Raw genomic sequence first — 25,765 nt, 5'->3', positions numbered from 1 at the left:
CCTTTGACGGCGCCTCGGCCCGGGGGGAGAGGGCCCGCCAGGCTGGCGGTGGCAGCAGGCGCCTGCTTGTTGCACGCCAGCGCTCGCATCCAGTTACCTTCCCGCTGGGGGCGAGCGGGGGTTCCTGTGGGGGGAGACGCCTCTGCTCTGCTTGCTCGGGCATTTCTAGGTGCTCCCCTAAAAGCAACCCTGCTGACTTGAACGCTAAACCCGGAGGATTCGGCTTGCTCGCTGCCTGTAGACGTGCACGGTATTAACTGCGGAAATCTAGGGTGGAAAACCTACCGCTTGGACAGAAAGAACCATAAAGAAAACTCTCTTTCCCCAGGTCCGAGGGCTCGGAAGCTTGCGTGCTTACTTAAATTTGTAAAAGACTTTTTGGAAGGGATAGGTGCAGCCAGGCTGTTGTGCAGTTTTCATTGCGTCATTGCATTTCCTCACATTAGTCTGCTTGGCACCATGTTGCTACTCAAATTTCTTGCCCAAGATGGTTTGTACGTGCCAAGCTCACTTGTCTGTTTTAAGGGGTTTGAAATATCTTAAAATGTAGGAAGGCTGCTGTATTTGTCCGGTTTGCCCATGGAGTATACAAAATGTGCAGTGTACTGACTTTCTGCTTCAGTATGGGGAGCTGTGCCCTTTTGTGGGCACAGCTCTTTGTGTGATGTTGTACAGTGACGATTCCAGGCCTCAAGGTTCAACGTGATGTTGCTCTATTTAACTGTAATTAGTGTAATTTACATCTGTATGAACCAGAGTAATGGGCTTGTCCTCAGTGCACAGTTTGTCCCTGCCCAGTCTCTTGTATTTATATGCAGGACCATAAAAAAGCTGAGTATCTTGGCAGGATAGTAGATAAACACAGGGGCGCAGGCCGTCAGGGCTGTGCCATCTCAGAGTGCCTCAGTCCTGCAGGAAGGAAGAAGAGTTTAAGGATGACCTCCGAGTCACTGAAAAGACATCTAATTCAAGTGACAGTCCTTATTTTCTCCCTGTTCTGGGAGTGGTGCCCCAGTTTGTTTGAGTGCTTTAATTGCATGTATCCATCCTTTCCAGAGTTTGCCAGTTCCTTTCTAACTTTGAACCCCCCAACATCTTAACTTCTAACATTTCTTTTTGGTTGGCATCTTCCTTGCTGCTGTAAAGGATGAGAATTCTTTGGCAGCGTGAGGATCTTGTGAGCGGCTTAGTCGTGCTGTTTCTAAAAATAATGTTAGTGCCATGGTGATTTTCTGCTGTGTGCGTTTTGGTAATGAAATCTGATTATGCCATATAAATCACCTGTGATTTCACATGCCATGTGAAATGCTGACCTGCTGCCACCCGTGGGTGCCAAATCATTTACCTCTGGCAAAAGTCTTCCATCCACCAGAATGTTCTGTGCTTATGTCTGCATGCCTGCCTCGGTTTGCGTTCCCTTTTCTTCCCGGGCACGTTATTCAGTCCAGCCCGACATTCTCCAGGCTAGGAGGATGCACCATAAAACAAAATGTGTTTTTACTTCCCAGCAGATAGTTTCTTTGCTTGCCACGCTGCGGGAGCGGCTGAGAGGAACCGTTCTGCGGGGACTGGAACTGCTCTGTCGGAGGGAAGCGCTGTCTGGATGCTGCTTAACAATCCTGTCTCTCTGCTGAATCCCTTGTCTGTCAGTATTGTTCCTCAGCCCTTTGCTTCCTCTGCCTTCTCTTCCGCTGCGCAGGAAGCGGCTGGTCAGATGAATAGAGTTTGTAAAGCATTGTTAGTATTGCAAAGCAGCCCCTTCAGCACTGTAAAAAGCGTCCGTTAAGAACGAGGATGCAGAGTTCAAAACTCTGAAGTTCCAGTTAAACATGTGGGAACAGTGCTCGGGGAGCTGGCTAGAAAACTTCTGCATTGTGTAATTTTTAGGAAAATCAAATAAACTTCCTGTTTCCCAGGCAGTTCTATTAATAAGTCATTCCTTTTTCTGCCCCATCCTTAGCTAATAATGGCACCTTGACGCTTGGGATAACTAATGTGAAGTCACGCTCAAGAAAAGTGCTTAAGCGTCAAGATGAAAACCTTTTTGATGTGTCAGACGTGGTGTTTGGAGACCGATTTAGGCATAAATCACATGGATTGCTTGTGATTAGTAAATTACTTGGTGGCTCTGGTGCGTTTTATTTTTCCTTCCATGCAACAGTACATTTGATATGGGAGTTACCTTCTAAAGTTCGGGAGACAGATGGAGAAATTATTAGACTCGTAATGTGGGGTTATCGCCAATCTTAGCTGTGAGTTGCTAATCTCTTTGCGTCAGTAGGCTAAAAGTCCTTGTGGTAACAATAACAGTTTTGGGCTGCAACTTGAAAAGAAAATGAGCAATATTTTGGCTCCTTCAATGCTTGAGAGTTCTTACTGAGATAAAACCCTTTGTAGCATTCTTGGAAAATTGCTGCCTTCTGTTTTAGAGGTGGCCTTCTGTGGTGGGGGAGAGAAGGGGTTGTACTTAGATGTCCTTTAAGGTGGAATTTGCTTATGTAAACAATGCATTTTTTTTAACCCATGCTGTTATCTTTAAACCATTTGACAAATACAGTGTGCCAGATCAATGAGCCTTCTAAAGAAATGCTTGTTTGCGCTGGTCAGTATGAAGCAATTCACATAGTTCACTTTGCTTGAGCAGTAAAGTGATAACCACGTGAAGAATTTTTTAAAGGCTTTCTTGTTCTACTGTGTAAAGGGATAGTCTTTTACTGCTATGTTACATCTACCTCTGGAATAGTCAATCTCCTGTTACTACTACTTTCTGACTTCCCTCATGAAAGTATTTATATAGACTTACGGAACTGGAAATATGTACTTAATGAAAATACGGGTAGTTGAACCAGAACTATGTTTTCTACTTTGTCTCTGGAGATGTCGTATTGTTGAAAGGATGGATAATGGTAGTATTTGTGTATTTGCTAATGTAGCTGTTTTCCTACTGATCCCGATTAACTGCAGGGCTGGAGTGCTATTCTAAAACCTCATCTCTGCTGCTGAAGTTCCAGACAGTTTGAACTGGTGGAATTCATCCCAGCTGCCTAGAGACAGACTGAAGTGGTGAACTTTGTCTGCAGCTACCTCTTCTGTGGTGGTGCTGAGCATCTTCTGGTGGACTGATTCTCTCAGCTTTAAGAAACAGAGCAAACATAACCCTTGTCTCTTTTCAGTTACAACTGTCCGGTTGGCTCTGCAGCAACGATGACGTCCTCCTTGGCCTTGGGATGCTTTCTTCTCCCAAGTTCCTGTATGTGACTGCCTGTTGCTGCCTCGGTATCAGCTTCCCCCCATCAGCTCCCATTCTACTGAAATCTTCAATTTGCTTTCATCACCTCTTTCTTTGCCTGGTATCTCCTCTTTGATCTCCGAGTTCTGGCTGTCCAAACTCCCACACAAGTTCTGTTGTTCACTTTTCACGTGTACTGAAGAAGCATAACTGCACTGCTGCAGCCGGACTCTGCAGCATTCTGTTTGCTTCAGGCCTCTCCTCTGAATGCCTTTGCTTTTTAAGTACGTGTCTCGGACTCTTCCAGCTGTCAGAGAATGCAGTATCCGTGCTGTTCTGGGATAGCTGATCAGTTAGCTCTTTCCCAAGTGACTCTGTGGATTGATTGAGAAACTCTTTCTGTTGTAGCAGTTGCGAGCATAAAAAAGTTTAATCTTATTTCTGATCAGTACTTTATATTCTGTCATAATGTCATTTAATTCTTCCTTTCAAACTCTTTATTTCTGTAACTATTTTACTCTCTGAGACTTTTGAATACTCTATATTGTACGATGCGTATTGTACTAAAATTCTCAGCAACTGTAAGGGGCAGAGGAAGCAGGGAATCTTTTCTGTGTGATGCTTTCACCTGTTTTTCATTCACGGGCATCTGGAAAAGGAGGACCTGAGTTTTTATTGCTTTACAGAACTCTCTTTATGATAAAAAGAGCAAAATTCTAATACTGTTCTGTAACCTAGACTGAATTATCTCTCCAAACCTATATACATTTAGATACAACATCTTTATGGCTTGTGTGCCTTGAATCCTGCTGGGGCAGTTGTGGAGCTTTTAGCCAGGCCTTCGTAATTCATCGTGAAGGGTTGAGCAACACAAGGTCATATCAAACAAACGAAGCAGTGTTACAGTTTGAAGTTCCAGTTGATACCCTTCCTTCTGCTGAAAGGTGTTTGCCAACAGCTTCTCAACCACCCACCTCCTGACTAATCCCAAAGGACAAAAGTGGATACCCTGAACCAGTTTAACACAAGGTGAAACCTCTTTCAATAACATGTTAAATAACTCCACGCATTTATGTCTAATGTGCATTAAAATAGCAAGCAAAAAAGATCATATTTGCTGGGTCTGTAGGGAGCAGAGGCCTGTTCTTGCTCTTTGTAAATTATGAAATGTGTGGTTTGATGAAGGCCCTGTTCTCACGCACTTGGGAAACCTGGTGCAAGGGCAGAACTGTAGGTCAATGATTTGGTTGTAGATAAAGCCTTTAAATCTGTGGTAAGTGGATGAATTGGTGTGAATTCTGTGTTCTGTTACCTTCTGTGACTTAGGCATGCTAAAGACGCAAATGAACTCTCTGTAATCAATCAAATGAGTTCTTGACAGCCACTGCAAAGACTTTGAGAAGAAATACAGGGATTGGCTTTGACACAAGGGAACTTCTCAGCGCAGCGTCGGTTATTAATAGACTTGGCCAGCAGCCTCCTGAAGTGAGAACTTCGCTGGGCTGGAGGGTGCGCTGTGACAGTGGATGTCAGGGGAGCCTGGCTGGCACGCCGGCTGCCTGCGTTCGTCACTCTGCCTGGACCCAGAGCCCTTACGGGGAGGGCGGGAGGAGAGGGATGCTGGAGACCAGGGAATCTCGCACAGTAATGGTGAAAGTCTTTACTCAAACTTGGTCTCTGGTCATCAGACATGCCTTAGAATGATTAACGTATTAAACTGGCAGTGTATGTCCGCTCCGTGTCTAAAGGGGTAGATTGGAAGTGAGTTTTTAGATGCAAATACATGCAAGAGAAACTCACTCCTGCATGAGTTTACCCTGCATATAAACAAACAGTTGTGGATTAGGCAAGCGTTGCTTTATGTTCGTGTACGTACAGGACCAGGTACGTAGCTCTTGAGAGATGCAATCTTGGTTCTTCAAGGATTGTTTTTTGTCCTACCTTGCAGCAAGTTGGAGAAGCCTGGTGGTTCTCAGGTTTATTTAGCTGAGACCGTTGTCCTATTTGCAGAGTGACAATGAACAAAGGATACTGGCTGACCTTTGTGAGATGTAGATGCAACTTTGACTTGAGCATATCAATTTTAAATGTCGATGTTGTGAGAGCCTCTCTTGCAGAAAGGCATCCTGCACGTTACTGGTGTGGTCTCACAGCGTTATGTTTCCTGCGGGATGGTGCATGTTCTGAACTCCGTAGTGAAGTGAATGCCTGTAGGATCCCCAGAGCCCAGGTGAAATGAAACCACAAAACTGATCCAAAGCAACTGATTGTGCCTGTGTAGGATATGCAGCAGGGTTTTGGTCTTTCAACACGTGTTCTGTGGGGCATTTTTTAGTGACCAGGGCTAGATGTGTCGGTAAGTAGTAGAAAATGGCTCCTTACCCTCATCTGCATTGGATTATTAGTCAGATTACTGAGATAAGGGCAGGTAAAAAAAAACCCCAGGACTTCAGTATAGTTACTGTTTCTTTTAAAATTTTTTTTAAAAAGAAACAAACCCAGTGATGAATCTGGCTGAATATTGAGCAGAACCCTTAAATGGTTGACAAGTGTTAATAAAATGACATCAAAGCCATAATAAGGGCTTGGTTTCCTGTTTGAGCGCCCTACAAAATGGTGATGCTGCAGTTCCGTGCTCTCTGCGTATATCATAACATGATACGGTGTTGGGAGGAGGAGAAGGGGGAGGGATTTTTTTTCTTTCAGACCTACTTGTAGCAAATGGTAAATGAGTCTTTGTTCTTGTTCATGCCCTATCGCTATATTTGTCCCTCTGAATGTGGGACACGAGCGCACTTTAATGATGCCCCAGACTTTGTCTCCAGTGGAGAAGCATAGATGTGATAACTAGTGTCAATGTAGAGAGGCAACGGAGATGTCTTAGTCTTCCTGAGTTACGTGCAGCGAGCTGCAGGGGAGTTCCTGGCAGCTGAAGTGGCTTACAGTGGCGAATTCTGCTGTAAGAGAAATTGTTGAAATTTTTAGATCATGAGTTGCTTGGAAAGGCAAAGCTCTTTGGTATGTGAATCTACATCGTTTAGCCTAAGGAGAACAGGGGCTGTGTGAGAGCAAACCTGGGCTGCTGGAAGGCCATCGTTTCTCACTAGCTATTTTCCTGGTTAACTTTCTAGTGCAGTGAGAAGTTGACTTTCTGATTTCTGAGTACTAAGGATGCCCTTTCTCTTGGTCGATCCCTGGTTCTTCATATGATACAGTATGACCTCAGTGGAACTTGCTGTTCTGGGCTCTGGCTGCGTATTTCCCCCTCCTTGGCCAGCTCGCTCTGTATCTCTGTATTTGGCACTGGCCCCCGGTTGCCTTAATATATCAACTAGAATAGCTAATCACTTGTGCCAGGGTTCCTATAACGAGGGGACCTGGGTTTCTTTGTAGTGTTCAGTGAACTATGCTGTGTCACCTTAATATATTAACATAGTTGAATGTTTAAGCAGCAGTGGCCAAGACGTTTAGATTTTACGGCGTGGTGCAAGAAGCACCGTGTAGGGTTAACTTCAGCTTTCTAAAAAGTGGGAAGTACTTACGTTTTTGTTTTTCAGAAACTATATTTGAAAAGATAAGAGGTAGTTGAAAGAGTCATGCTGGCCCATCCCAGCTGGGGCGGGCTGGGTGCTATCTCTGGGTGGCACACGTGTAGGCAGCGCTCCTCGGGGTGCTTCCAGGAGAGCTCCCAAAGGAGATGAGTCACCGCTGATTCCTGCGGGGTCACCTAAGGAACTGGAGACGTTGACCACAGTGGCAGCTCTTCCTGCACTGGAGGAGGAGAAGGGTCATCGCTCTGAGCACAGCTCCCTTCCCTCTGCTCCTCATTCTTTTCACCCTCCCTCCCGCATTTTTTACATGTTAGCTAGTTGTCTGGTGACGAGGCTCACATTCTTGCTGGAAAATGCTGTGCATTTATTCAAAAGTCTCCTGGAAGCCATCTTAAAGCAAATAGTCTGAGTCTGAATTTCTGTCCAGTACTACCAGGCTGGAAAGGGCAAGTGCCCGTTTGAAAACTGGAGTTTCAGGCTTAGCAGGTACTAAGATGCGGCCTGCATGATGTGGCTGAAGAGGATACAAGATACCTTGGGTCTGCGGCTTAAAACAGAACCTCCCTCTGACAGCTTGCAGTACTGAGGAAAATACTGTTTTAATTAAGCAAAACACATCACTCTCTCGCTCTTTCCTTTCTCCTTTGTCTCTATTTGGATAGATTACACGGCTTTATTGTCGGCTTCTCCTCTGGCTATCTAATGACTATCCATTTTGGTGGTGTAGGATGCTGAGGCCGGCTGCCACAGGCGCCTTCTGTCCCCAGTGACTGGTGTGCTGGCCGAGAGCCAGCTTTCGGATCAGTCCTGGTGCTTTTCTGCCTTGAAAATCCTGGGCTTGGTTCATGGAAACGGCTGGAATTGGAGGGCTGACTGTCTCCTAATGAAGCCTTGGCTGGGAAAGCTGTTGCCGTGCAGTCTAGGTGTTTGTTCATGATTTCTAGAAAAAGTGAATTTTTGTTCCACATCTTTCCTTTGTGTCACTGTTTGGGCTGGACTCACAGTATTTATTGCGTCTTTTCTTATGTGTGGATGATTGGCTTCGTGGTGGTGTTGGTAGGGCAATACTTCCCTACAAATTCCCTGTAGGAGAGCAGTTGTCTTGCCTCTAGCTATAATCATCTTGCTGTTACTAGGTTTCTTATTCTGACCTAATAAAATTCCCCACTTGGTAAAAGAAATGCTTTTTTTTTTTTTCCAAATATGATGAGAAAAGTCTGTCTGTTCTCAAGGAGCTGTGTGGATTAGTGCGGTGGCAGAATTCCTCTGAGGTTTCCTTTAGTGAGGACAAAGGCCAAGGAAGCATTGCTGAGTTTCTGCTTTAATTGCACCCCAGGCATGTAATTTCTTGCACAAATTATTGTTTTACTATGCAATCTCTGCGTGAATGAAGGAAGATGGGGTCCCTGCCATGCACACACCACTAAAGCTAATACTATGCAGAGAAACTGTAAGAAATAGCGTCAAGTAACATCACCTGGTTTAACGGGTCCTTGTGAGTAGCAGCCCAGCATTAAGTGACCACTGAGGACAAATCCAGAGTCCCACTCGGGTGCTTTGCCTTCCGTATCGTGTGAGTGGCGGAGCCAGTCTGCCTGCTGCCGCTGCGGGCAGCTCTAATGCCCTTTCCACAGGCAGTCACACTTTTTTGGACCCCATCCATGAGTAGCCTCAACCGGTTAGCCCAGCAGAAAGCTCTGTAATTTTTGGCTGGGTTAATGAGGCTGTTGGAGGAGCACGGGAGCAAGGTAAGTACAGAGCTGATGTGGATGTGTGAGATGACCTCTTAGCGGCAGCAAGCTGCAGATCAGTTCACTGCTCCTTGTGAAACGACAGCCTTAGGCTAATAGAAGCTGATTTTGAAGAACCGTGCCCAGTTCAGAAAATCTGCGTTGTTCCTCCTCTGGCTTGAGAGCATTAGAAACTTTCAAATGTCATCTTAAAGGATCTGAATCACTGCGTTTTAGACAGTAGTTTAACTTTTCTGCTTGTAGTTGTGGTGACTGGCAGCAGCTCAAGGTAATCGAAGCATGACAAGAATTTCTCACTCTTCTGCCTGTGCACGATGCCTGACTCCATCCCAACTAGAACGGGACTGTGCCATTCCTCAGAGAGGGACAGGGCTTTCCCTGCACCCTCACCCCAGTGTTACCGCCCCATGAATTTTGTATTTTTTTCTGTTTTGTTATTCTTCGTGTGTGTCAAGTTTTAAGGTAAAAAAACTTTGTTGCGTACTGTATGTAGACCTTGTGATTGAACAGCATTTTTTTCTTCTTAAGTAACTCTGAAGAGTAGTTGCAGAAGAATTCTTTAATGTGATGTCTTCTGTGTGCTTGTGTCTCACTTTCTTCCATTACTCAGGTTGGTTAAAGGAATTCAACACTAACAAGTTCCCAGAAGTGCCATGTTTCGTGTTCTTCCTCCAAAATTTATTTGTAAATTGGCTACTGAAAGCTTGCAGTCCTTCCAGGTTTTGGATTGTATTTTCATATCTAATATCTGTAAAACAGAAATTTCTTACAGTCTGTCACTCTCAAAAGTTAAAAGCTGAAAACGGAGGTCCTCTGCTCACCGTGGACCTTGCTGTGCTTCTGTGGGTGGGGAGCCTCAGGTGATGGAAGCTGTGCTCTGTACTTATGTATCCTGCGTGTTAAAAAACCCAAACTGTTCTCTTATGGAAAAGTCATAATACTTTGGAAAGTGAGGCATGCAGTGCCCTCTGTCTGTAGATGCAAAAGGCAGGCAAGAATTTAGGACTATGAAGTTGTTGGTACTTTAAAATGGAAAATAAACCCTTGCTGTCTCCAGCCTGCTGCCGTGCCTGCCAGATGTGGGCTGCTTGGTTCCACCAAGGTGGGTTGCCTTTCCTGACGGTGCCCTGGTGCCTTACAGCCGGGGCTATGAGCAATTGCTGCTGTGGCAGCAGAGGGAAATGTGGCATTTCTTGTAGAAATTCAGGGAATATCCTGTGTTCTGTGATTATACGTTGATATACACTTGCAGTCCTGCTCTGGCTCAACCTGCAGCTCGGCTAATCCTACCCTTGGCTGTATGGTTAAAGGCTCCTCCAGCAGAACTTGGCCTGTTTGACTAATCGGCAATAGTTTAACCACAGCGTATTAGATCTTGCGTAGATGAATAGCCATAAATGCTGTGCAAGCGTGTCGCTGTGTTGCGCTGAAAGCCAAATGGCAGAAGCACAATGCAGCACCAAAGAGCTATTGTAATGACGGATGAGACTATAATAGACCAGAGAGAGCGGGTGCAGTTAGAGGTTAATTCAGCCATGGCTGGGAAAAGCCGGCTTCTCTCCAGAGAACCATCTGCTGCTCTACCAAAGGGCTGCTGCCGAGCCCCAGCAGCGGGTACACACACGCCTCGGACAATCCCGCGCTGTCGAGTTGCCTCGGGGCCATGACTCCAGTGTTCCGGAGGGCTGCCCTGCTGCCCTCCCTGCCTGTACCTGCCCGACGGAGCTGGCAGGCGTGCTCCTCTGCGGGGTGCCTCCTGCGCGGAGGGCGCGCTCCCGCCCGGCTGCGCGCGCTGCCTTGCTCCGGAGCACAGCAGTGTTGGGAGCGAGGATTGGCTGGGCACTGCTGCAGTGGGGACGCAGCCTGGGTGTTCAGCCTTGCTGCTCGTCTGATGTGCCGTTAGGATGAGCCAGGACGTGCGGGTTAATTGGCAGCTCTGAGAAGCTTCTCTCCGAGAGGTCCATTTTTAGCTTTCCTCTTAAGCGCAGCATCTTGGCTTCTCTGTCCAAGCAGTCTCCAAAGCTCAGCGTCTCAGCTTCTCCATGCCAGGGGTCTTGTGCTTTGTCTGTTGCCATCAGATTTCTGAGGCTCTTGTACAATGAGCTGCTTGTCAGGCCAGGCACGACTGCAGTAGCAGCAATTTCAAAAGGCAGGAAGCGTCCGCAGGAGCGGTCTGTAAAGAATCTGAGCCCGTGGAGTCGCTGGGTTGAACCTCCTGCTGGCTGCTGTGCCGATTCCCGTCTTGGGGGTGCTTGGTAGTGCAGTCACATCATCCTTGGCAGCGGGCAGCTCCTGAGCGCGCAGGGTTTCCCTGCCTGGGACGCTCGCTGGAGCAGCAATGCTGCAGACCCTTTGGCATTTTCTGTCTAGCTTCCTTCCCAGGGCCATATGCCAAGGTCCTGCAGATGAAAAAGAGGATGAGGCCAGAAACACCACCCCACTTCCAGGCCCCGGGGAGAAAGGGCCAAAGATGTTGGGGAAGCCACAGGACAGAGGGACTGATCCCACTGAAAGGAGACCAACTATCCTACTGGTGGTTGGACCCGCAGAGCATTTTCCAAAGGTAACGGGATATCCAGGGGCCTGAGGAGGGATTGGCGCACATGACAGCGGAGTGTGTGGTCTGCCGGGAGTAGGGGTGTCGCAGGTGGAGTGTGCGAGTAGCGGGGGTGTGTGTGTGTGTATTTGGGGAGGGGGGAGAAGAACAGGAAAAAGGAGCAGGGTCCAACGCATGTGCTTGCTAGAAGGGAAATGTGGGGGGACCAGGGGAATGACTGTGAAGAGAGGAGGTGATCTAACCTTTCAGACATGATGTTCAAAGGGGGGAAAAAATGCTGTTTAGGGCCAAGGGGGAATACGGGGGTCTCGAAGGTTCCTGGGCGACTTGTAAGAAGCATGACTGAGAGGGCGGGCAATGATAATGCAGGTTAGTGGCGAGTCCCACCCCTGCACTGGAGGCCGGCAAAGGATCAAATAGGTCCTAAAATGTTCCGAGTCAGTCTCTGGTAGTTTGGCAAGCCTCTGGAAAAGCTAGCATGTTTTGAGCAAACACGTAACTGGCTGTATTATTTGAATGGCACAGCCCGCAAAAGAGGAAAGCCTGTCCCTGGGGAGCAGGTGGCATAAGGGAGAGACTAAAATCTGTGTGAGGATGGGAACTTCCTGGGAGGTGGGAGAGCGGGGAGGTGGTGGGTGCGCACAATTGGCGGAGAATAAATGGTGAGGCTTTGTCTGGGGGGGTGGTGAACAAAAGCTGCTTAGTTTAATGCCTGGGTTCCTAGCACAGTGCTGGCTGACTGCAATTCTGGTTTATTTTTGATGGGGAGGGAATGCTGTCCGTCTCTCCTGGGGACAGTGCAGTCAGCTCTGACTATATGTGGTTTAAGACCAAGGGTGTGACCTGGGATTACGGGAGAAGGAGTCGGGCATAACCCCTGTGAGTGGTGGGAGCTTGGGGTAATAGTAAAGGGCTGCAGCAGGGGTAGGGGTGCGTGACTTGCAGGATCCAGATTATTTGACAGGGAATCAGGCATGGTTGCTGCTGTAAGCTTTCTCTCTAAAATGGGGGACAAACAGGCTCAGGTTGTAGAGGGGATGAATATCCTTTCTGCTGCCGTTTTGAATGGAAACAGGCAGGGTGGCGTTTTGCATTCTGGGGAGCAGAAGCCACTCCCTGCTTGAATCAGACTGAAAAATCTGCAGGGACTTGTGTCTTCATCCCTATCGTTAGCAGTTAGCACTGTGCATCCTCCTCAAAAAGAGGAGCGGGCACATTTTAAGAAGAGGACGACTTTTGTGCACAGAGATTGAAGAAGGACAGAGGCTCAGAACTGAAGGAGGTTTTGATGAAAACCTTGAAAGCGTAGGGGTGAAAATCTCTGGTGTCTTCCAGGGGAGCAGTGGTCCCTCAGTCAGGGAGAGTCCATCTGTTCACACCTGCAGATAAATCTTTTTCTGAAAGCTGATACCAATCTCCTCTTTCCCGTGTGACCCTGGAAGTTTTGCTGCATAGGAACCCTAGAATGGGCTAATGGAGAAATACCTAGAGGATAAGGATGTGGTAAAATGGAGTTATTGCAGCTTAGGAAGTAACTGCCCGTCTGCTAGGAGGTTGTGACTGTGTAATTTTAGCCTGCCCTGATTGTAAAGTAAAACGCAGCATAAAGCTCTTCTGTTGAGGATTATGCAGATACGTTTTACCTTGCGATTCAGGCCGGCTAATACTGCATCCAGCCATCGTGGCTGAGCTGATGGACAGTAACTTGTTAAGCTGCAATGACTTGTTTGTGCTTGATCAGATATCTGTGTTCTAATTACCCGTCTGAAGAAGTGTTGCAAAAAGTCTTGTACAGCCTTAGGGATAGATTATAAACCACTGTAAGCAGACAGTATTATTTGGTGTTTAAAGAAAATGTGGGGGACACACGGATTTTGTTCTCTGCCACTGAATGTCTGTGACCTTGGGAGAAGTCTCTTGATTGGTATGCCACTTTGTTTTGTAAAAACTCCTGTAACTACGTATCTGCTAAAAACCCACAAAATATCACACCCAATACTTGGGTTACTGTAAGGAATTTGCATGTCTCGATAAATTTTACCCGAGGTGCTTCCTAGCCCTGGCTTTTCAATCTTCATGTTGTAGTTGGTGTGTTTCTGCTCAGATCCTTGCCTGAAGGTAGCGATTTCACCATGAGGCTGTTTCTGCAAATGTGGGAGAAAATACTGATTGCAAATGTGATGCGTTGGCTCCTGGTTGTGTGTACACAGGAGAGAGGTATGATCTGCCCCTGATGTCACTGTCTGGACTTGTAACTTTGGATCCGTGTGTTGTCAGTGGAACAGGTCACCTTTCCTGGTTACCTTTATGACAAATACCATGTAGTGTTGTCTGCTTTCCCCGGTCTCTATCCTTCCCCTTGCACAGCCTTGGCTGGCTGCAGCTCTTTACTCTGCTGGGGTCTCTTAAATGATTAACTCCCCTCCTTCATACACTTTACACTCTTGGTGCTTTGTGAGGACTTTCTGTACGGTACAATTAATTATAAGCTAGTTTCCAGAAATTAAAAAAATGCCAAGTCAGCAAAACCTAGTGAAAACTTTGAGCAATAGGGGTTCTCTCAGGCCCATGGTGTACTCGCCCAGAAAGCTGTTTCGCCTGTGAAGGAGGATGTTAGTTATGTGCTGTGACACTCGCTGGCACTTGATATTTTTAGAGACTTTTTTTTTAAGCAAAGTATGCTGTTTACTTTTGAATTTACTTTCCTGCTCCTTGTATGGCTGCATCCTCCCATCCGTTGGGAGGTACCTTCTGGAGCTGATGTAGTAAATGGGTGATGAAGCAGATGCCTAGAAGAGTACAAATGACTTTGAAAGGTTAGCGTTGGAGTGGCAGGGTGTTGAAACTGGTAACTCGTGCAGCATCTAAATAAGAACCAAATCCTATAAATAAAATGGACAATGAGTTTGCAGCTTTCTTGATGGCAAGAAAAGCGAGACTTCTCTAGAAGGAAGACGGACCCATCTAGTGCTCCCTTTAGCAGAGGGGAGGGTATTAGCTAGGCTGGCTTCCCATTGACCAAAAATGTGTAGGTCCAGCTCTGGCTTCATTGGCAGAATTGGTGGATGGAAGAAATATCAGGGAGGAGTGACTTGAATGGGCTGACTTTATTTGGAGCTCTGTGCCCTGCCCTTGGTTTGATCAGGAATAGACAGTGCTAATGAGGGATGTACTGTCCGTCGCTCACGTCTGAAGCCCTGGGGTGGGTGTGCCGCTGTCTGCAGCGGTGCAGCCACATGCACACTGCAGGGGCTGGGGAGCAGGACCGGCTGCGTGAGCTGAGACTTGGGGCGGTGACCCCATACTAGTGTTCAAGCAGTGCTGATCCCTGCGGCTTTGGAGAGCTATCTTGCTTTTGAGTACTTCCAGGTTTACCAAGATTCTTTTAGGTGAAATCTAAATACTTGTTAATGCCTGTTTTAAGTTCCCTTTGTTGTCATAACCAGAACTGGTGGTATAAAATTAATTCGTAATCTGTCTCTCCTTCTTAGCTCGCTGTCCTGTAATTAATACCGTGCTTAAAATCCGCTTTCTTAACCTCATTACCTTTCTCCTTTCCTCTGACGTAGGTAGTAGGGCTTTTTTTCCTAAAATGTGTAGATCTTGCCTTTTGTCTCTAGCTGGCAACTCCAGAGAGAGTTTATTAGGAAAATCTGCATCATGTCGGCATAGCAACTGAGCTGCCAAGCAGCTATAATAGTGATGCTTGGCAACTCGTGGGAAGGACTACGGAGCATCTTAAGGCTTGGTGGGGCAAATCTGAGTTACGTTTGTTCACTTACTGTTTGGAGCTGGGCAGGGGGGAGCTGCTCGCCTCGGTCAGGCTGCTGAAGGCGTTTGCTTTTGGCCAGTGGCGTGTAGCATTAGGGTGCTGCTTGAAGTGAGACTCGGCTCCGTGGGAAGGCTGGGGTGTGCTGTTGGTGTGCATGCAGTGAGCTGCTGCAGCTGATCTTTAAGAGGATCTGGAGTCCCTGAGAAGCTTCTGTTTTTGTGCAGAGAGACGTCAGCAGGGAGTAGGTTAAGCCTGGTTAGGTAATGCGGCAGTAGTGCCGTGGTAGGTGAGGTGACAGGAGGAGGGTGAAGGAAACCGTTGTAGGTCATGATTCTCAAGGGTACCGAATTGCTGCGAGTCATGATCTATTAAGCTTTCTTTTAAAAAAAAAAAAAAAAATTCCTTGAAATAAAGCCCCAGATTAAATATTCCCAATTCGTGTGATTGACATGCAGCTGCACAAACAGCTTATTACAGACCTTGGCTTTTCTTTAAATCTGAAGAACAAAATAGCACGGTAAAGATGTAAAGGCCCCTTGTGCATTAGCATCTGAGGAGGGGAGTGCTTATTGGACTTTGTACTGGCCAGGCAGTCTGTTTAAACAGAGCAAACACAAGAAAATGTTGCTGTGTCTGCAGTGGTGGGGAAAGCTGTTAGCTGGACTGGCTTAAACCAGTTTAGCAAACACGCTGTGTTTCTTCAAGTGCAGGCAGGATTATAGTGTTTTGGTTATTGGCTATGGGTTTTTGCATCTTCCTTGTATGATGGCTTCTCTTTGATGACTATCAAGACTATAACTTTATTTTAAAAATCATGTTAGCAATTAGTAATTCTGTACTGAGCAGTATTGTTACCTGCTGCACTTCTTTGGTACTCTTGCTGTAGTGCTAGGTGTTATCCCATACATCAAACTCCACTAAACGCTCAGAAGCCTGTAATTATATCCTCATTAAATGATGCGTGTGCCACGCTCCCTCTTCAGCCTGGCTTGTTCCTGATGAAAGCTCAGGAACTCGCTTACAAAGTGGTTAAATTGTAAATGGTAGAAACTGGAAAATGTTGTTCTGCCCGGGCCACTTCTCATTATAGCGCATATCCAACTGCAATGTTTAATTGTAGTTGGGAGAGGAGGAAAAACTAGTAAGCTGTTGTAATTGCTGTGTGGATGCTTAGCTAGGAGGCTCTGAAGCAGCTGGGTCTGTTTTGAAGCCTGCCCTTGATTTTGGTGGTTTTCTGAGTATCCGGCACAATGGCAGACCTTCTCCACAGGCTTTATTGCTGCCTATATTAGTAAATCCTGAGTGCTGCAGAGGAGATCTTGGTATGCAGGGGTTGCCTGCTCCTAGTTGGCACAAGTGTTTTTTGGGAGGACTTCCAACCAAAGCCAATCAACTCCGGCATAGCAAAGTAACATTATAAAAGTGGAATTTCAAGGCTTTTGCTTAAGCTGGTTATCCCAAACATGTATGAAAGCAGTAAGTGGCTGGCATCCTGCTTTTACTGTGTTTTAGAGAGAGAATTTTTGGGAAGAGGAAGGCAGTGAGAGTCCTCCTCTGTTGTATGGTGGGAGAGTTTATGATCAAGACTGGTCCTTGCTGTGCTGCACATGTAAATCCCCGGAGGGGTGAGAACAGGATCGGAAAGGACTGATCGGATGTAAGGAACAGCGAGTGAGGGTCTCAGATGTTGGCCAAAGCCTCTTGGGTTAAAAGGCGTGCCCAGTAAGAGTTAACTTGTGGTGAGTGTGATGTCAGGTCTCTGGGCTTAATGGGAGCCTGGTGTTGAGCAAGGGGAGGCAGCTCACATGCCTCCTCCAGATCTGGTGTCTCGCTGGCAGCTCACGTGCCTCCTCCGGATCCGGTGTCTCGCTGGCAGCTGGGTGGGACTGTACAGCCACGGCTTCCCTTTTAAGTAGAAGGGCAGGGCTTGTACAGCCAATCCCACCGGAGCCGGGTGCGCTCATCGGCATGTGTCATGAGACTTGCTGGCATTTCCTTTCCACTACGCACTGAATTAGCTCAGGGGAATCATTCAGTTTTGCATCCCTTCCCGGTTGGTCTGAGCAGGGCAGCTGAGTCTGCGGCTCAGAAAGATGCTCTGCCTCTGTCTGTATGTGCCAGCGTTCGGGGAGTCGCAGACGGAGTTTGAATACTTTGAGTCGAAGGGGCTGCCGGCCGAACTCAAATCAATCTTCCGACTCAGCCTCTTCATTCCTTCCCAGGAGTTCTCCACCTACCGCCAGTGGAAGCAGGTATGGCCCCGAGGGAGGAATGGGAGGGAGCGAGCAATGGAGGGGTGGTCTCCAACACCCCGAGTGGCTGGTCGGAGGGGGAGAAGTTCATGATGGCTCTGTCGTAATAACTGGGTACAGCATGGACATGTTTCTCTTGCCCCTTGGTAGGGATTGCTGAAGCAGCATGGAGTAGACTTTTTTCTTTGATTCTTTTGGCTTGAATCTCATGAGATCTCAGTGCCTCTAAGACAGTTTAAACCCATTTATTTGATGCAAGTTAAATAGAAAAAGGGGTTTTCCAAACTATGGATTCTTCTGCTTTAACTGCTCTGCTCAAATACAATGTTTCGCATCCTCTTCCTTCTTACACCCGTCCGCCTGCCCTCATTCTGACAGGAGGTGTGTAATTTATGTCAGCTCAGGCCGATGCAGGTCTCGCCCCAGTGAAGGTGAGGAGGTTTGTGCTATGAGCTGGAGAGTGGCTCAGCAGCAGTGGATGGGCTGAGCGGGGGGAGGTTGTGCAAGAGTGCTTCCCTTCGCTGCCGAAGGGAGATGCACTAAATCTGCGGAGCGCTCTGTCTGACTCTGTATCACAGCCCCTGCTTTCAGCTTGCTGCAACTGGTGTCACTTTCATGACCAGGCTGTCAAGAGCCCAGGCAGCTGATTATTGAACAGCAAAGCTGGGTAGGCTTTTTATACCTTTGTGCAGACACACAGACGGGGGATGTAGCAGGCGTTAAGCCGTGTGGGGTCCCAAAGCGTGCTGCAGGGGCTGCGAGTTATGCAGGTGACCGTAGAAATGTCTGCAGCCAGCAGGGATGTTAACGAGCAGTTCTGTCTATGGAGATTTCGTATTTGCTGTTAAAGGCCAAGAGCTGCAGGTAGATATTTGTTCATATCTCTGGAGAAGATGCTGGGAGCTTGGCTTTCTCACCCTTCAGACGTGTGTTGCAGGTTACTGTTTGACAGGCTTGCAGCATTTTTGCTTTGTGATCATGGAGGAAGAAGGTGAGCAGAGCAAGGCAGCTTTTATTACCTGTGGTCTCTGATCACTCGTTGCACATCTCTGCGGTTGTTAGGGGTGTGCTGAGAGAACAGGAGCAGTTGCACAGTCACATTCCTCTTATAGTGCCTCCGAATTATTAGTGCCTGTCAACGGGTTGGGGGTTGCCAGTCAGAGGGAAGCCCTGATTCAGCTGTTCAAGGCCGATCTGCTGACATGTGAGGGGTGCTGGTCTATCTTTAGCCTACAAGTTGAATGTGGGGTCATATCTGAACTTTACAGCAGTCATGTGGCAAATTGCAGGTTAAGAATACTGGGCACACCTCAAAGGTCAGGGCAGCTGGGACAGCACTTTCTTATTTAAGGTTCATAAAATGATGAGGAATAATCCTCGTAGCATTAGGGCTAGTGACAGGACTTGGTGGGGCGAGAGAGAGTTTTAATAGTGAAGTATTTAGTATTGAAGTCATTTAAAATGGCATTGAAACAAAGGCTTAAGGCTTATGAAGGGGACTGGTGCACATAGGCTGAGGAAATATCCCAATAAGCTTAAGTTTGCCTACTACCTTTGAAGCCTAAATATTGAACAAAATATTGGTGAAGAGGGGTAGCCTAGAGTTTGATCTCAGCTCAGACCTTCCTTAACAACCCACCTGCTGTTAACAAATGTTACAAGAATTAAACCAAAAATGTAGGTGATGCAGTAGACTGAATCACACCTCATTTAGTGTCGCTCACTGATTCATCTTGAGAAAGACTTATAGGCTGTCAAAGGCAAGTGACTGAACAAGAAGGGGAATAGGAACTCCCTGAGCCACATTCTTGCAGTCCAGAGATCACCTCTCCTGTCAACAAGTAGCCATGTAACCTTAGATAGGACAGTCCATCTGCTATTGCCTCATTCTGGAGTGAGTTAATTAGTCATTTAACTTGTCCTAGATGTCTGGCACGGAGTCTGATCTTGATTTTTAGCTTTGTCCTACTAAGAACGTTTTCTTGTTCTATATGCGTTTAATGGAAACTTGTATAATTAAAGCACATAGCTCCAGGGTGCCTAAACCAGTTCATAGGGGTTTTTATCTCTGGCTGTGTCCACTAGAGCTAGACAGGCTTTTTCTGGTTGGAGTTAGTTATTGCCAGAGGGAGCTTACTTCTGTCAGAATCGTAGTAGGCATGAAATTCCTTCTCCTGTTCAGTTTTTTTTACTACCTGAAGTTTTGTGATTCACTTTTCATGCAAATCTGTTGCTTCATACATAGTTCAAGAACCTCTACAGGGGCTGTGTAAGGTGTTAATGAAGATACAGGACTGAGATTAGACACGTGATACTGGCAGAGTGTCCCTGATAGAAGCGTGAGGCATTTCGTCTGTGTAACTAACTTTGGGAGACAGTTGCCTGGAATCAGGTGACTTTTCTACACTACTGCTTTGCTCAACTTTCTTTGAGAAATTATAATTCTGTTGGCTGCTTTCTGGAGGAAAAGTCAAAAGTCGTGCAGGAAATGATCTTTAAATATGGTAGAAGAAGGGGCAGATCTGTCTGAATGAACAAAGGAACTGACAGTTTTTGATTGTTTTCTGAACAGAAAATTGTGAAGGCTGGAGACAAGGACCTGGATGGACAGCTGGATTTTGAGGAATTTGTTCACTATCTCCAAGATCATGAAAAGAAGCTGAGACTGGTCTTCAAGAGTTTGGATAAGAAGAATGATGGTAAACACCTTTCTCGTGCTCATGAATAGACTAGTGCATTTGTTAGCTTGCAATACATATACTTGAGCTCGCTGGCTTATCTTTGCAGGCCGTATTGATGCCCAGGAGATTGTACAGTCTCTTCGGGACCTGGGAGTCAAGATCTCTGAACAGCAGGCTGAGAAAATACTGAAGAGGTGAGGATTAAGCTAGTTCTTCTGTTTTACTGTTGAGGGGGTTAGAAGGAAGTGTAGGGACATGGAACCCATCTCCTCTTTCCACCCTGTACACACTTTCCAGAGACTTCAGCTCCTCCCTTTTTGCCTATTACTCTTCATTTTGATTTTTTTTCCCCATGAATTGACACTTACAATGTGTTAATGCATTATGGAGAATTACTGTCAGAATCTTTTACCTTACTGGCTTGTTGTGGGGAGGTGCTTATGCCTGAGCTGATTTGCATCCCTGTCTGATTGTCCTGCTGCCCTGAGCTTGCTGCTTTGGAGAGGGACTGTGCAGTTGCTCTTCGGAAATGCCGAGTGCTTTATGCATGTGGCACTAACATGTTAACAACCACTTATTTGTGCTGTTTTTTCCTCTTTCTTTCCTCTGCTACCTTCCCTCTGTCTGTTTGCCTGTGTGTCAGAATAAGGACGGGACATTTCTGGGGTCCTGTCACCTAGTAAGTATTATTTTCCCTTCAGTGTCAGTTCTGTCCCCAAGTTTGGTAGGAGGGGGTGCAACTATTCCTGTGGGTCAGTTAAAGGGGAGAGAGAGGGGAGGAAGAAGGGAGCCTACTTCTACCTCTCTGCAGTGTTTGAATAGAAGATTTCCTAGCTTTGTCTTGTGTCTCTTTAGAAGTCTTTTAGTAGTTGCTTTGCAAAGCTTTTTTTGGTGTAGGCCTGAATAATCAAAGGGAAGGGGAGGAGGAATTTGTCACCCAGTGGGAGTCTGTACTCATCTAATGATAAATCTCTTTAGCATGGATAAAAATGGGACAATGACAATTGATTGGAATGAGTGGCGAGACTATCACCTACTGCACCCAGTGGAGAACATTCCTGAAATCATCCTGTACTGGAAGCACTCCACGGTAAGAAATTGTTCCTCCGCAGTGGGCCTTGGTCTTTCCCCAGCTTCTCAGTCGGAGTCCTGGCCCCTAGGAGCTGCTATCGGCAGTCTCTATCTTTCTCTTCATGGTTCAATAGCTGCCTTGTAGCCCTAGAAGCCCAATTGCTTCCTGTCCTGTTATCTTGCCACCTATCACTGGCATGGCTTCTGAAGCCTCTGGCACAGGTGATAACAGCTGCATGTTCTGCAAGAAGATGAGGGTGTTCACTTGGCTTACACCTCTGAGCGCTCGTACCAGTGCCAGCCCCTGCTGGTTCAGGACCTGTTAAGACTAGAAACTGATTTGACAGGCAGCCGTCCTTCCTGGAGATATTTCAGTGTGTGTAAATAGCATGTAACGAGATTAAACTGGCTGCGAGCTTGGAAGGTTCCAGAGAGGTCCAGCTTTTTCGCCATGCAGCTGCCTGCAGTTGGCCATTTTGTTCCTTACTACGATGCACAGTATTTTAATGCAGACAAATGTTCAGCAGTTGCCATCTCCTTGGACAGAAATCTCTAAATGTGAAGGTTCCCCTTGTGACATTCTACAGCAGTGGCAGTTCCTGTGGCCAGACGCAGCGGTTAATGGCTATAGATAAGCTGCTGACTTGGAATAAGCACATCCAGTACTTCAACACTTAGCACTAATAAAGAGCCATAGAACTTTGGCAAGATCACTAGCTGATGAAGTATTTCTCAACACCTTGTACTTTTGCAGATCTTTGATGTAGGAGAGAATTTGACCGTCCCTGATGAGTTCACAGTGGAAGAGAGGCAGACAGGGATGTGGTGGAGACATCTGGTTGCAGGTGGAGGTGCAGGTGCCGTGTCCAGAACCTGTACAGCTCCCTTGGACCGCTTGAAAGTGCTCATGCAGGTATGATGGAGCAGTTCCAGTTTGTTTGAATACCCAGGCAGATTCTGTTAATATTCTTGGATACCTAGGAGATGATAATGTTCATCGACACAGTACAGCACTCTGGCCAGGATTAATCTCATTGCTCTTATACTGCTATTTTTGAAAGCTTTTTAGATTATTTGAATGATCAAAGTCATGTTAAAAAGTTATTCTTCATTGACTAGAAAAAAAACAGAGAATCTCTTGGGAGGTAGACATGTAAAAACTGTCGGTAGATAGAGAGCTTTCTGATTTAGAGCACTGGAAAACTTGGGTTTTGGTGAAACAGGTTCAAGTCTTGTGTTCCCATGAGAGACCCTGAGGCCATGAGAGTTGAAGCGGTTGTGGTGGTCAGCTGGCAGAGCTCGTACTCAGTACAAGTATTATCCGCGTTAAAAAGGAGTTACAAAAACTTGATTTTAGCCTGCTTTGTCACTGTACCTGCTCTTGAACCAGCTGAGAAGTTTACCCTGGGTAGCTGATGCTACGCTAGGTATGGGAGTTGCCTATTTAACCTTTCTTCCCGTTCCAGAGGGAGATATTGATTAGATTCATTAGTTAACACTAGACTTCACAAAAAAGAAAAGAAGCTTGCTTTCCTATTGTAGAAGTTATCTGGAAGGGATTAAAGCCTTGGCAAATCTCCGTGTAAATTAAAAAAGCGCCCTTTTGTCCCTGGATTACGGAAAAACATAGCACTGTCGTAATCAGGACTGGAACTAATCCAAGCTTGCTCTTTCCCAGGTTCATGCCTCCCGCAGTAACAACATGTGCATTGTTGGCGGTTTTACTCAAATGATCCGAGAGGGTGGACCAAGGTCACTGTGGCGAGGGAATGGCATCAATGTGTTGAAGATTGCACCGGAATCTGCCATTAAGTTCATGGCCTATGAGCAGGTGAGTAAAAGGGCGCAGATGAGTCCAGCTGCAGAAGGTTTGGGTTTGCAGAAGGACAAGCTGAAAAAAAAGAAGACTGCTGAGATAAGTCAGCGAGCCTCAATGTCTGTCTCTCAATGTCTTGGCTTCTCCAGATCAAGCGGTTCATTGGTACTGACCAAGAAATGCTGAGGATTCATGAGCGGCTGTTAGCTGGTTCTCTGGCTGGGGCCATTGCGCAGAGCAGCATCTACCCGATGGAGGTGAGGCAGGCGGCTGATAGTCCAGCCCGTGAGGGGTCATGGCAAGGTGCTGAGATGGGAAAATGCGGGTAGAACACCAGCGCTATTATAGCTTAATTAATGACTTCAGAGATGATATCGGGTAATACTGCTCGCGTGACACTTGCTGTAGTCCTGACCATCATGCTCTTAAGAATGACATTGTCTATAGGTTTTTCTCCTATTGATTCTCCTGTAGGCCTTCATGGTACTTATTCTTGTCTTCTAGGTTCTGAAAACACGGATGGCTCTAAGGAAGACAGGACAATATTCAGGCATGTTGGATTGTGCCAAAAACATCCTTTCAAAGGAAGGAATGGCTGCCTTCTACAAGGGCTACATCCCCAACATGCTAGGAATCATTCCGTATGCTGGTATTGACCTGGCAGTCTATGAGGTATGAAGCCTTTAACCTATTGTAGGGCTATGCTGCTTGTGTACCTTTATCGCTGTCAGACCTGTCAGTTACTACAGGAGTTTTAAGTAATGTATCGAAGCTTTCCTGATCGGCCTTACGGGGCACAAATGGATTTTTAGCCAAAATGGCCTAAAAGATAATCCAATACAACGATTCTCCTTTCCTAGTCAACATCATGCATGGTCCGTTGTTTCTTTTTTTTATGAGAAAATTGCAGCAGAAAACGAAGGGATTTTCCCCAGGCACTACAGTAGCAGTAGCTCAAAAAGATTTGAGAAGCCTAGTGCTTCTGGCTGAATTTGCACATAGCTTTCTGGTCCTTTACGCTAGATCTTTTACGTAATATGATATTCTGTTGATTTGCCTCTTCAGTGCTAACATCTGGCTTGTTCCTTCCACCAGACACTAAAAAATGCCTGGTTGCAACGCTATGCTGTCAACAGCGCTGACCCTGGTGTCTTTGTTCTGCTGGCTTGTGGCACCATCTCCAGTACCTGTGGACAGCTTGCCAGTTACCCACTGGCTCTCGTGAGGACACGTATGCAGGCCCAAGGTGAGGACTTCTGGGAACTCCTGTCATGGTCTCTGAGCAGGGTAAAGGTCCTCTAGTGTAAACATTGCAACAACAGCCTTAACTGGCTCGCGCAGCTGGGCAGTAGGCTATTTGCCGTGCTGCAAGAGGACAGTGGACTTTGTGCTGCCCTTAGCATCTGGGCCAAGCACCTCCAGGACAGAGGTTCTGTTTTGCTCAAATCAGGAGTTTTGGGCTAAGGGCATCTGCAGAGCAGTTTGGGAAAATGGCTGCGATGTGCAGCACGGCCATGGCTTGCTGAGAAATTAGATGCTATCCCCCATGAAGCACCTTTGGTCTGTGAACATCCACAGGAAGCACGTGAATCAGAACTGCTCTGTGAGACAGATGTTACCTTGAAGTGTTTTCACCACGTAGGCTGCATTATTTATTGTGGCTTTCCCTATTGCAGCTTCAGTGGAGGGTGCTCCCGAAGTGACGATGAGGGGACTGTTTAAACACATTCTGAAGACAGAGGGAGCATTTGGTCTTTACCGGGGTCTGGCGCCGAACTTTATGAAGGTGATCCCAGCTGTAAGCATCAGCTATGTGGTTTATGAAAACTTGAAGATGACTCTGGGCGTGCAGTCACGGTGACCAGGAGATGCCAAGGACTTTGAACTCTGAAATCTTGGGGTGCAATCCCAAGACGTATAGCCATCTCTCATTCTGTGAATGTGTTGACACTAAGCTGACTAAGCAAAGCTGTGAAATCTCAGATAGTTTGTGAGTCAGTAAGGGGAAGGGGAGGATCTGGTGTCCTTTGCCATCTTGCTACTCAGAGCTCCACACAAACCATCATGTGGTCCTTTTTGTTGGGCCTTTTGGGGAGACCAGGAGGCAAACTCCTGGGAGAATCTTAAGGCGCGAGTTGCTGAGGTCAGTTCCCAGCAGTATGGCAGAGTAGCAAAGATTTGGGTAACAGGTCTGCTTTCAGCGTATTGCATGTACAGAGCTGTTTGCCTGCAGATGAGCACCTTCTGACTTGCTGAAAGAGCTTCTTTTTCCATTCAGAGAGCTTCTTTTTCCATTCAGTTGTTTAACTTCCTACCCGTTGTTTAAATTTGTACAAACCTTGTGTAGGAGCTGCTGCCACACCAGGCTTGTTATTATGTTTACATATATTCCTTTGGGTAGGAGACATTCATGTTCTGCTTCCAAGACTTGACATGAAATGTAACTTTGAACTATACTGGTTTTGAGGGCTGGTGGGCAGTGGTTTATCCAGTCAGGCTGAAGGTTACTTAGGCCAGCCTGATGAAGAATTAGGATTATTTATTTTTATAGGTTTAAGTGTGTCTCATAAATCCACTAACAAGATGCACTTACTAACAGAAGCAGCAGACTAGAGCCTGCATGCCTGTATCCTTTGCATGCCGGGATTGGCTTGTCTTATACTCAGCAGGGGCTTGGAAAGGGGAAGGCAGGAGAGCCCTGGAGGGACTTGGCACCTTGATGCATGGCTTTAGTGAAACAAAAGACAGTATTTCACAGCTCCTGTGCAGTTGTGCTCCCAGCACGACACGAGAGCCCCTGTGCAGCGTTGCATGGACCTCTGAATTCCATTCTGCCTGGTGCTGAGAATAGCTGGTGGACCTTTTCCAAACCCTGTGCCTACGCTGCTATCTATCTCTTTAGACCTCTTTGTAGATTGACGTTCAGGTTTGCATTAGTGGGATGGAGTCCCCAAGCCAGGAGTATGTCTGCTGTGGGAAGGGGTGTTAGGGAGAGGGGCTGGTTGTCACTGGGAGAGGTGAGCTTTCAGTCCTGAAGACATGCTTGCTTTTCTTTCAAAGGGTGCTTTTCATAAGGCTAAGGGAA

At 46.7% G+C, this 25,765-nt stretch overlaps 1 protein-coding gene across 3 annotated transcripts; it reads left to right on the top strand.

Annotated features, from left to right (window-relative positions):
• Window positions 1-10,869: 10,869 nt before the first annotated feature.
• SLC25A25 (solute carrier family 25 (mitochondrial carrier; phosphate carrier), member 25) lies at window positions 10,870-25,687 on the top strand. 3 transcript variants are annotated; one of them, XM_009319371.1, is made up of 11 exons: window positions 10,870-11,094; window positions 19,685-19,811; window positions 19,900-19,987; window positions 20,437-20,472; window positions 20,772-20,883; window positions 21,619-21,777; window positions 22,543-22,695; window positions 22,830-22,937; window positions 23,185-23,352; window positions 23,776-23,926; window positions 24,357-25,687. In XM_009319371.1, the coding sequence occupies exons 1-11, from the start codon at window positions 10,870-10,872 to the stop codon at window positions 24,539-24,541; spliced, it is 1,512 nt and encodes a 503-aa protein (XP_009317646.1). In that variant the 3' UTR covers window positions 24,542-25,687. The 3 variants fall into 3 exon arrangements, with proteins under 3 accessions (XP_009317646.1, XP_009317640.1, XP_009317654.1); XM_009319365.1 differs by lacking the exon at window positions 20,437-20,472; XM_009319379.1 differs by lacking the exons at window positions 10,870-11,094; window positions 20,437-20,472 and adding an exon at window positions 16,954-17,112.
• The last annotated feature ends 78 nt before the right edge of the window (window positions 25,688-25,765 follow it).

The sequence above is a fragment of the Pygoscelis adeliae genome, unplaced genomic scaffold, assembly GCF_000699105.1.
Source record: "Pygoscelis adeliae isolate BGI_AS28 unplaced genomic scaffold, ASM69910v1 Scaffold270, whole genome shotgun sequence".
Taxonomy (NCBI): Eukaryota; Metazoa; Chordata; class Aves; order Sphenisciformes; family Spheniscidae; genus Pygoscelis; species Pygoscelis adeliae.
This window is presented reverse-complemented; position numbering and strand designations above follow the sequence as displayed.